The sequence below is a fragment of the Diachasma alloeum genome, unplaced genomic scaffold (assembly GCF_001412515.2).
Source record: "Diachasma alloeum isolate Michigan unplaced genomic scaffold, Dall2.0 Dall_scaffold_01592, whole genome shotgun sequence".
Lineage (NCBI taxonomy): Eukaryota > Metazoa > Arthropoda > Insecta > Hymenoptera > Braconidae > Diachasma > Diachasma alloeum.
In genome coordinates, this window is record NW_021681687.1 from 186 (window position 1) to 12,395 (window position 12,210).

The window sequence follows — 12,210 nt, forward strand, 5'->3', positions numbered from 1 at the left end:
AATCAAACCGCGAATTAAACCGCGACCCCGCGAATCAAACCGCGAATTGAACCGCGACCCCGCGAATTAATCAACCACCCACCCACCCACTTTGATCTGACCCCCCTACTGGGCCCGAACGACCAGGTCGACGCCAAAAACGTTGCCCCAGAACCCGTATTACTACACTACTGATCGGCATCCGTTGTATCGAGCGCAACTGAGTTATCAAATCAATATTCATTGTACTTGTTGAAACTGACGCTTCGGCGAATAAATATATTATTAAGTTGTTTATTCGTTTAGTAATAATTTGTTACTCCCGACCCTCGCAAATCTTACATTGGTGACCCCGACGTGATATTCGCGTTTAATTAATTAATTCAAAGGGAGTGCGGCAGTGCAATAAGTGCCTCGCGAGTGCGCGTGCCTTTACAATGAAATTTTTTCTCATATCTCGCGCGTTTATTTCACCCTGTTACCGGTGGTTAACGTCGCGAGCATTTTTCCCAGGCAGCGGCTGTCGTCGCGAGTGCATAAAATTAATCTAAACTTGCAAATTAACGCATAACATGTTTCGTGTGTGGTTTTATTTTTCAATGCCCAATATGGCGTCGTGGGGGGTTNTCGCAAATCTTACATTGGTGACCCCGACGTGATATTCGCGTTTAATTAATTAATTCAAAGGGAGTGCGGCAGTGCAATAAGTGCCTCGCGAGTGCGCGTGCCTTTACAACGAAATTTTTTCTCATATCTCGCGCGTTTATTTCACCCTGTTACCGGTGGTTAACGTCGCGAGCATTTTTCCCAGGCAGCGGCTGTCGTCGCGAGTGCATAAAATTAATCTAAACTTGCAAATTAACGCATAACATGTTTCGTGTGTGGTTTTATTTTTCAATGCCCAATATGGCGTCGTGGGGGGTTTCGATTTAGCGTCGTTGAGTCGGTGGAAAATCGATTCTCGGCGTCTTCCTCATCGTTATACGCCCCGCCCACAATGCGCGCGCACACCCCTTCGGGTAATTGCGTTTACCCTCGGTGATTTTCGCACCTTATTCTCCGCTCTACCTGTTCTCCCGCGTTTTCTCTCGCGGCAAGTGAGTGAACAAGTGGGGATACTTGAGGGTTGGTCGTCCGTCTCTCTCTATCTCGCTGGCACATTGCTGAGCACCCTATAGACGCTGTGCTGTGCTGGTGTATGTGAAGACTTTAACGACTTCGCAAGAGTGACGACACGTGCTAATTTTTTTTTTTATTGAGATAATTAATTTTTTTTTTAATTTATCGTTTACCGCGATTTTTTTTCGGTAAATAATTGTCAAGTGATTTTCGTGGTTCGTGATGCCGGGTGTCCAGGAGCTCGCCACAAATAACGCATTTTTAGCAGCTGCAGCCGTGATGCAACCTAAGCTCCAGGAGACCCAGTTTACCGATCTTGGAATAGTGACGGAGATCGATAAGCATAATAAAACTGTTCCCCTAATTGATACGGTCTATGCAGCAGAGGTCGAGGATCTCATTATTGCTAGACCAGTTAATACCCCATTCCAAACATTGAAGAATGAATTAATTCGATGTTTTACCACATCAAGGTCAATGAATTTATTACGACTGCTGGACAATGAGAATCTTGGAGATCGTACACCCTCGAAGCATCTTAGGCATTTAAAGGCTCTGGTTCCAGGTATCGATGAGAAGGTCTTAAAGACACGCTGGCTGTCTCACCTTCCGGAGCAGACTAGAGCGACGGTTGTTGCCCAGGATGACGCTTCGTTGGAGAACCTGGAGAAACTGGCTGATAGGGTCCATGAGGTCTTTCAACCTCATCAGACTGCAGCTGTTTCGTCCTCGTCGGGTAATGTGGTCAACTCTGCGCTTCGTGATGAGCTGGAGAGTTTGAAGGCTACAGTAGCTGCGATGCAGCTGCGTGAGTCGCGTTCTCGCTCAAGAGGGCCACCCAATGGTCGCAACAATTCTCGCAGACGCTCCAATAATCGAAAGGTATTAAACAACTCTAACGCTTGCTGGTACCATTTCAGATTTGGTGACAGGGCAGGAAAGTGCATTCCGGGTTGTCAGTACCAGGGAAACTCCAGGGAGAGTCGTTAGCGACGGAACGCAGCTCTTTATTAACATCCCGTCGCCTCTTTGTCACCGATAGGTCCACCAAGGCATAGTACCTAGTGGATACCGGTTCCGACGTTTCAGTGTGTCCTCGCCGGGTGCACTCTCGGAAAAAGGACGCGTCTGGTTATCAGCTGTTCGCAGCCAATAACATTCTGATCAATACTTATGGCTATATACCGATCCTGCTCGATCTTGGCCTTCGCAAGGAAATCAAGTGGCGTTTTGTTGAAGCTGACGTTTCGAGGTACATTATTGGCGCTGACCTGCTGCATCATTACGGTCTTCTGCCTGACCTCAAGAATCAACGACTTATTGATAGCACCACTGGTCTCTCAACAGATGGACAGCTGGTTAAATTCGAGTCGTTCTCAGTCAGACTCCAGACGATTAAAGAGCATCTGACACCAAGCATATGACGTAACACCACATTAGGACTACTCCCGGCCCACCAGTATCGGTCAGACCAAGACGTTTGCTACCAAATAAGCTGGCTATAGCAAAGGCTGAGTTTTCGAATATGCAGAAGCTCGGCATCGCTAGGCGCGGTCAGGGACCATGGTGTTCGCCTCTTAATTTGGCTTCTAAGAAAAACGGAGAATGGAGACCGTGTGGTGATTACCGGGGCCTGAATGATCGGACGATCCCGGACAAGAATCCCGTTCGCTATCTTGAGGATTTCGCCGCAAATCTTTACGGATCCACGATATTTTCGACTATCGATCTCGTGAAGGCGTTTAATCAAGTTCCGGTAGCAGCTGAAGACATCCAGAAAACGGCCATAATAACTCCTTTTGGGCTATTCGAGTTCATGACGTTCGGTCTGCGCAACGCTGCTCAGACGTTTCAGCGTTTAATCGATGAAGTCACAAGCGATCTGGCGTTTCTATTTCCGTATATCGACGATATTCTCCTCGCCTCTGAGACACCTGAGCAACATCTAGATCATCTGAGGCAACTGTTCCAACGTTTGGAGGATTTCGGTCTGGTGGTAAATGTAGCGAAGTCTGTCCTTGGCAAACCGGAGGTGGTTTTCCTTGGGCATACCATCAACGCACAGGGGATCAAGCCCCCTGCGGACCGGGTAAGAGCGATTCTCAAATATCCAAAACCTTCTAACGTTAAGTCTCTTGGCAGATTTCTTGGTGCTCTCAATTTTTACAGAAAGTTTATTAAAGGGACTGCAGAAATTCTCGCTCCTCTCAACGCAGCACACAGGGGACCTGCCGTTAAAACCCTGACCCTGGATGTCCTATGGGGGGACATCCTAACTTAGGAGACAGTTTAACGTCACCCTCAGGCATTTAGTATTTCGTTGCTGTCCTCTCACGGATATACCAACACAATAATAGAGGATTACATTTCGCGCCTCTACCGAATTATTCTATCACGGCGTCCTATCGCACAGGAGCCGTTGGCAGTTGATCGGCATCCGTTGTATCGAGCGCAACTGAGTTATCAAATCAATATTCATTGTACTTGTTGAGACTGACGCTTCGGCGAATAAATATATTATTAAATTGTTTATTCGTTTAGTAGTGATTTGTTACTCCCGACCATCGCAAATCCTACATGTAGACATTTTTCCCTAAAACCCCTCGTTATCGAAATAATTTGATTGTTTTATAGAGTGTTTGATTCAGGGACAGTTGGAGAGGGGTCAGCATCTATTTGTTTTTTGCTTCCGAATGGAAGCCTTGTGACCCATCATTTTTACGATCTCGTAATTTTGCTTGGAAATGATGGAGAATGTCATGAAATGTGAAAATATGATGTTTTTAGAAAATGTGTATATGTATGTCCGAATGTGTATACCGATTTTTCGGGAATTTTTTATAAATCCCCCCAAAACAAGTAGGGATTCGAGCCCATCCGACAAAAGGCATGTGACCGTTACTTTTTGCGTTATTAGTCCTTTTCTTTTTTTTATTTCTACCAATTCCATTGGTAGTAAGCTTCCGAATGGATCTGTAGCAATTCCCTGTCCTTGTGACAGGTATGCAACTNTTTGGAGGATTTCGGTCTGGTGGTAAATGTAGCGAAGTCTGTCCTTGGCAAACCGGAGGTGGTTTTCCTTGGGCATACCATCAACGCACAGGGGATCAAGCCCCCTGCGGACCGGGTAAGAGCGATTCTCAAATATCCAAAACCTTCTAACGTTAAGTCTCTTGGCAGATTTCTTGGTGCTCTCAATTTTTACAGAAAGTTTATTAAAGGGACTGCAGAAATTCTCGCTCCTCTCAACGCAGCACACAGGGGACCTGCCGTTAAAACCCTGACCCTGGATGTCCTATGGGGGGACATCCTAACTTAGGAGACAGTTTAACGTCACCCTCAGGCATTTAGTATTTCGTTGCTGTCCTCTCACGGATATACCAACACAATAATAGAGGATTACATTTCGCGCCTCTACCGAATTATTCTATCACGGCGTCCTATCGCACAGGAGCCGTTGGCAGTTGATCGGCATCCGTTGTATCGAGCGCAACTGAGTTATCAAATCAATATTCATTGTACTTGTTGAGACTGACGCTTCGGCGAATAAATATATTATTAAATTGTTTATTCGTTTAGTAGTGATTTGTTACTCCCGACCATCGCAAATCCTACATGTAGACATTTTTCCCTAAAACCCCTCGTTATCGAAATAATTTGATTGTTTTATAGAGTGTTTGATTCAGGGACAGTTGGAGAGGGGTCAGCATCTATTTGTTTTTTGCTTCCGAATGGAAGCCTTGTGACCCATCATTTTTACGATCTCGTAATTTTGCTTGGAAATGATGGAGAATGTCATGAAATGTGAAAATATGATGTTTTTAGAAAATGTGTATATGTATGTCCGAATGTGTATACCGATTTTTCGGGAATTTTTTATAAATCCCCCCAAAACAAGTAGGGATTCGAGCCCATCCGACAAAAGGCATGTGACCGTTACTTTTTGCGTTATTAGTCCTTTTCTTTTTTTTATTTCTACCAATTCCATTGGTAGTAAGCTTCCGAATGGATCTGTAGCAATTCCCTGTCCTTGTGACAGGTATGCAACTCTAACCACATGCTACAGGATGTCTACAGGAAGATATTCAACCTTTTAATGAAATAGATTTGTACAAAAGGTTGAATGTCTCCGAAACTACTCGGCCGATTGTGCCTATTCAAAATACGAATCTTTAATATTGTAAGAGCTATAATCACACCAAATTTCAACTTACTATTTTCATTTTTTCTCAAAATATCGTGCATACAAGAATGAAAATTTTTTAAAAAACGTAAAAACGGGAATATCTCTGATTTTTTGTACGGATGGGTGCACATATTTTGATTGACCTAGATGGTGGCCACCGAGACAAGTATTTTGAAAAAAAAAAATTTTAATTTATCCAGTAGTTCATGAGAAATTTGAAGAAATATATTTACACAAAAGGTTGAATAACTTAAGAACCGCTCGGTCAATTGCCCCCATCCGCAATACAAATCTTTTGTGGTATAAAAGCTTGAAGCGTACAAAATTTCAACCCCCTGTCACCATTTTTTTATCAAGTTATCGTGTGTTTCGGCGAAAGTTAAACAAAAAAAAACCGATGGAGAGCCGGGATTCGGGAAAGGGTTGAGAAGTTCACCAAAAAATAAATGTCACTGTGCACGTGTGTAGAGTCATAATAAAAGTCTATATTTCTCATAAAATATACACAAAGCTCGAAAAATATCCGCGTCACAAAGATAATTAATCGTTGACAATTAATTTGGAATGAATTAGAGAGCTTGCACTGTGGAGATGTTCACAATAATTCACGATGTAATCACGGAGAGAGAATTGCACGATGCACACTTGTCACGAGGCGATTAGAGAAGAAAGTGGAAGTGATGAGATGGGGCAAGTGTCGCGGCAGGTGTCGTCGGTCCTAATTAATTGAACACGGTCCGTAACGCAGGTCCGTATCCAGGAGGTTCTGCCGCTCGTGATCAGCGAACCAACCTGCCGTGACGTGAGGCTGAAGCCTCAACATTCTCCCCCCGTCAGGAACTTGTTGGTGACCAGGTTCTCGAGGAAGCCATGATAAAGCCTGAAACACTAAACAGAGAAGATCAACAACGTCAACAGAGACCAGCTTCAAAATCAGCTGGTAGAGATTGGCAACGGAACCAGCTTGGAGATCGGCCGAGTCAATGTCGTCGTTGCTGTCCTGATGGTCACAACTCTGGAGAGACCATCCTTCCCAGGGTGTAGAGCTATGACCCGCGCTAGAAGCCACTTCGCTGGCGGGAACCTCTCATCGGAGAGCAGAACCACAGAGCCGATGCGAATATCGTTGGACGGATGATGCTACTTGAAGATGGACTGAAGCTGCTGCAGGTATCCTGTAGACCACTGCTTCCAGAAATACTGCAGCCTCTGCTGAATCAGTTGCCATCTTGAGGGCCGTCCAACGTTGAGATGGTCCAGTGGAGGTTCCGGTAGAGCTATTGGAGCTTCTCCAATCAAAAAATGCCCCGGAGTGAGACACAACACGTTGTCGGAATCTTCGGAGAGAGCCTGTAGAAGTCTGGAGTTGAGCACAGCTTCAATTTGGGTAAGCAGCATAGAGAGTCACTCAAACGTCAGTATAGTGTCCCGAATCGTTCGAGAGAGATGATACTTCACTGATTTTACCGCTACTTCCCATGTTTTTCCAAAATGAGGGGCCCCAGGTGGATTGAAAGACCACCGAGTACCGTCTTGCAGGCAAACTGCTGAGAGATGCTGGAACTCCTTTGATCCAGTAGAGAACAACCTCTTCAGCTCCTTGTCTGCACCAACGAAATTCTTTCCACAATCACTGAAGAGGTTCCTGCAAAGACCTCGACGACTCACGAATCTCCTATAGGCAGCGATGAACCCATCAGCAGAGTAGTCGGTGGCAGCTTCCAGATGAAGTGCTGAGGTGGCCATGCAAACGAAGATCACTCACCAACCCTTTTGGGTTTTATGACCATGCCCCTTCCACGTCTTGATGGACACTGGTCCAGCTTAATCTACACCAGTATTAGAGAAGGTACGTCCTGGAGACAGACGTGCCGGTTGAAGCTGCACCATCAGTTGCTGAGCACGTACTCCACGTTGGCGGGCACATTCCATGCACTTGAGAATGAAGGATCTTACTGGCGCTCTTCCTCCAATAATCCAGTAAGACCTCCTGAGATGCGTCAACGTGAGTTGAGTTCCACCATGCAACGTTCGCTGATGAGAGTCCCTAATGAGAAGTTCAGCCAGCTCGGAATCTTTAGGGACGATCGCTTGTTGTTTACTCTCTGGGTGCAGGTTAGAGAACTTCAATCTTCCGCCCACTCGGAGAACACCTTGATGGTCCATGAAGGCAGTCAGTTTGGTCAACGGATGAGACCTCCCAAGTTGTTGACCACGATAGATAATGCTGCACTCCGACTGCAGATAATGAGCCTGAGTGGCTCTGACCCAATACAGCCTAGCTGCCTCGATGCCATCAGGACTGAGTGGATACACGAGAGTTTCACCTGGTTTCCTCCTCATCCGAGCAACAACACGTTGACAAATTGCTGTTATGCGCAGCAATTTGTAGAGAGAGGAGTACTTGGTGATGAGATCCCAGAGAGTAGACCCCATTGAAACGGTAAATATGGACCCGGGCTTCTCTTCCAGATTCGCTGACGGATCCAGTTTGGCATTCTCTTTCGGCCACTGAGAGGAGTCTAACTGCAGCCACTTTGGACCCGTCCACCACAGTTAATGAGCACTGAGTTGAGCCATAGTGATGCCCCGAGAAGCACAATCAGCAGGATTCTCCGTACCGCTGATGTATCGCCACTTCGCTCCTGGAACCAGTTCCTGTATGCTGGCTACCCTGTTATGCACATGTTCCTTCCACCGGGAGGGACGAGAGCTGATCCACGCCAAGGNCAACGTGAGTTGAGTTCCACCATGCAACGTTCGCTGATGAGAGTCCCTAATGAGAAGTTCAGCCAGCTCGGAATCTTTAGGGACGATCGCTTGTTGTTTACTCTCTGGGTGCAGGTTAGAGAACTTCAATCTTCCGCCCACTCGGAGAACACCTTGATGGTCCATGAAGGCAGTCAGTTTGGTCAACGGATGAGACCTCCCAAGTTGTTGACCACGATAGATAATGCTGCACTCCGACTGCAGATAATGAGCCTGAGTGGCTCTGACCCAATACAGCCTAGCTGCCTCGATGCCATCAGGACTGAGTGGATACACGAGAGTTTCACCTGGTTTCCTCCTCATCCGAGCAACAACACGTTGACAAATTGCTGTTATGCGCAGCAATTTGTAGAGAGAGGAGTACTTGGTGATGAGATCCCAGAGAGTAGACCCCATTGAAACGGTAAATATGGACCCGGGCTTCTCTTCCAGATTCGCTGACGGATCCAGTTTGGCATTCTCTTTCGGCCACTGAGAGGAGTCTAACTGCAGCCACTTTGGACCCGTCCACCACAGTTAATGAGCACTGAGTTGAGCCATAGTGATGCCCCGAGAAGCACAATCAGCAGGATTCTCCGTACCGCTGATGTATCGCCACTTCGCTCCTGGAACCAGTTCCTGTATGCTGGCTACCCTGTTATGCACATGTTCCTTCCACCGGGAGGGACGAGAGCTGATCCACGCCAAGGTAACAGCTGAGTCTGTCCACAGGAACACAGGAGCGTTATCAAGGTTGAGTTGAACACGCACATACCTTGTGAGTTTTGCCAGCATGACTGCGGCGTTGAGTTCAACTCTCGGAATGGTGAGTTGCTTGAGAGGAGCCAGCTTGATTTGGGCAGTAGCTAAAGAGACACTCACACCATCTGAACTTGTCACATTCAAATATACGACCGCAGCCATCGCCGTTTGCGATGCGTCTGAAAACCCGTGTATTTCTACCAGAGCATCCTTCTTCACTCCGAGCTAACGAGGAATAGAGATATTTTCGACCTGAGACAGCTCCTTACGGAATTGGGTCCACTTATCCGAGATTTGTGGTGAGAGCGCAGCATTTCACTCCAGCTTCTCAACCCAGAGATGCTGTAGGAGTGCCGTTGCCCTAATCACCACAGGAGAAAGCAGCCCCAGAGGGTCGAACAATTGAGCTATCTCAGACAATATATTCCTCTTCGTCACCTATGAGTTGGCCGGAAGGTGGATTGAGAACTTGAATTGGTCTATGTTTGGATCCAACTTCAGACCAAGAATCTTCGTGATGGCATCCTCTAGCAGCTGATAATCCTGAGAGACACCTTCTGGATTCAGAGATTTGAGTAGACACGGACTATTGCTATGCCACTTCGCTAGAGGGAAACCACCAGCTAAGCAATGACCCCTCACTTGCTTGGAGACTTCTAGAAGATCACTCTCCTCTTCAGCGCCACCACAGATGTCGTCCACGTATCTTCCACTGGTCAACGGAGAGATTGCTAGAGGAAAACGATGTCCTTCGTCTGCGACCAGTTGGTTGAGAACTCTACAGGCTAAGAATGGGGCCGATTTAGTCCCGTAGGTCACGGTGGTGAGCTGGTAGGTGTTGATCTGACCTTGAGAATCCTGCCACAGAATCTGCTGAAGAGGCCAGTCCTCACGATGCACCTTGATTTGACGGAACATCTTCGTGATGTCCGTCATGAAAATGTACTTGCTCCGCCTGGATGAGAGCAGCACGTCAGAGATATTCTTCTGCAGTTTGGCTCCAGTGTGTTGGATGTCATTGAGAGACACCCCTGAGCTGGTCTTACTAGAGCCGTTGAAGACTACCCTCAGCTTCGTTGTTTCACTACTTTCCCTGAGAACACCATGATGAGGAAAGTAGTACATAGGAGTTGACGAATGAGCTTGCCTCTGAGCAGAACACCGAGTGGAGACACGAGCCGACTACTTCTCCTCAGGGACCCTCAACCCTCCTGAAGCCGAAGCCCCATGTGCCAAGGTCATCCCCTCAGATCGAGAGCCGAACTTCAAGCTCCCGGTATTCCCCGAACCAGTTAAGGCTGGAACACGCACCATATGCCCAGATCTTCATACTCCTTGAGAAAAACACTATATAGCTGAAGGGTCCGTTGATCCCTATCCATTCTCCGGAACAGGCTGGAGAGACACGCCTTAGCTCGACCATAAGAGTCGCCAACCTCTGTCGGAGAACGTGCAAGAGGCAGGCGAAACACATAGCGCCCTGAGCTGTCTCGTGAATGGGTGCGCTGGAAAAACTCCTCACATTCTGCCTCTTCTTTCGTGAGATCACTATCTTCGGCTTTTGGGACCTCCTCCTGCAGCCAGAATGAAGTGAGAAGGTCGTACAGTTCCTCGTTCCTGACTGCAATGTGATTAGAGCTGGCCACCATTGGAATCACCGCTGAATTAAGTCCTAGTACCACCCAACCGAAGATAGTGTGTATTGCTATAGGGGAGTCCGAAGGCCCCTTGATGATCTGTGGCTCCACAATTGATTCGAAGAAATCCGCGCCAATGAGAAGGTCAATAGGTCCTGGCTCCATGTATTCCGGATCAGCTAACTTCAAGCCCTCGAGATGGCCCCAAGCTTGGGTATCCGAGACTGAGAACGACGGCAACGATGATGTGAGATGGTCAAGGATGTAGGCCTTAATCTGAAGATGTTTGTCTGAGTGCAGAGACTACAGACAGAACTCAGAGAATTCCTTTGAGAATGATCTTGATCCACCAATACCAACGACAGGTAGCAAAGCTGGAGGCTTCAACAAACCTAGCTTTACCGCAAGACTATCTGTAACAAATGATAACTCAGATCCAGGATCCAACAGTATCCGAACTTCACAGCATCATCCATTCTCTGAAACGAGAGAAGCTAGCGATGTTGCGAGAAGAACACCTGGTCTGAGTTGAGATGACGATTCATGAACTGATAATGCTACAGATGGAGAATCACTTGACAGCGACGGCCGTAGAGAACGTTCTGAAGTTACCGGGGCCGCTGTCGATGAAGTCGTTGGTTGAGAAGATCACTGCTGCACTGATGAAGGCCCCGGAACAGCGGACTGTATAGGACGAGTACCAGACTGAGACCACTGACCTTGAGACTTCAACTGGTCTAGTTGAAATGTCTCCAGAGGACCATTCTGAGGGCGTGTGATGTGGATCATCGAGTGGTGATACTTGTGATACACAACGCACGTCTTCGTGGTCCTACAGGCATGAATAGAGTGCTTCCCCAAGCAGTTGAAGCAGAGGTACTTCTTTTCGACGAACTCCTTCCTCTTTTCCGGCGACAACTGCTTGAATTTGGGGCACGTATCGATGAAATGCTTATCCTCACACATGGAGCAGGCATTGGCGGTCATGTCTGCCCATGACTGCGAACTCGACCCGCGAGCCTGTGGAACTGCACTGCCAGTTGAGACATTCATCACCTTTGCTGGCTTTGCTCTGGGTAGTTGAGAGGGCACACTCGAAGTTGGCATCTTAGGAGCGTGCAGAGGATGCAGCTCAATTCTCTCCCTAGCTCTTGCTCTGCTCAACATGAACTCCCTGAGTTCCGCGTATGTTGGAAAGGTGGTGGTGCATCCGATCTTAACTTCCGACGCCTCCAACGTCTTAACATCCAACCGGCTTGAGATGATATGCACCAAGACGTCGTCCCAGTGCTCGACAGGGCGCGCCAACGACTTCAGGGCGTACGGTTGGAGTTGCGTCGGTGGTGGAGTTGAGGAGAGCATTAAACTCCTTGGCCGTACGGTTGACGATCCTCGGAGTGGAGAACAATCTTTCCAGCTGGGTAGAGATGAGGAGACGTTCATTGTCATACCTCGCGATAAGCATATCCCACGCTGGAATGAATGAGTCTTGAGCTACCGGCAGAATTGAGATTAACTGCTTTGGCTCGCCAGCAAGAGAAGTCAAGAGATAATGGAATTTCTCGACTGTAGAGAGGTTATTTTGAAAGGTGTCCACTCGGAAAAGTCCCCTGAGAAGGTAGGCAGCGAGATCTTCGGTAACTGCCTTTGAGTCATCTGAGCAGACGGAACTGATGCAGCGGGTCGACAAAACGATTCCGAGAGGTTCGCAGTCTCATCAATGGCCTTGATTAGCCCTATGAACGACGTACGAGCCGTGGAGTACCGCTGCAGACAGAC

General features: G+C 47.4%; 1 protein-coding gene across 1 annotated transcript; it reads right to left on the bottom strand.

Moving 5' to 3' along the window:
* Window positions 1-7,108: 7,108 nt before the first annotated feature.
* Window positions 7,109-7,720, bottom strand: LOC107046610. Its single transcript, XM_015269258.1, has one exon. The coding sequence runs from the start codon at window positions 7,718-7,720 to the stop codon at window positions 7,109-7,111; it is 612 nt and encodes a 203-aa protein (XP_015124744.1).
* Between the last annotated feature and the right edge of the window lie 4,490 nt (window positions 7,721-12,210).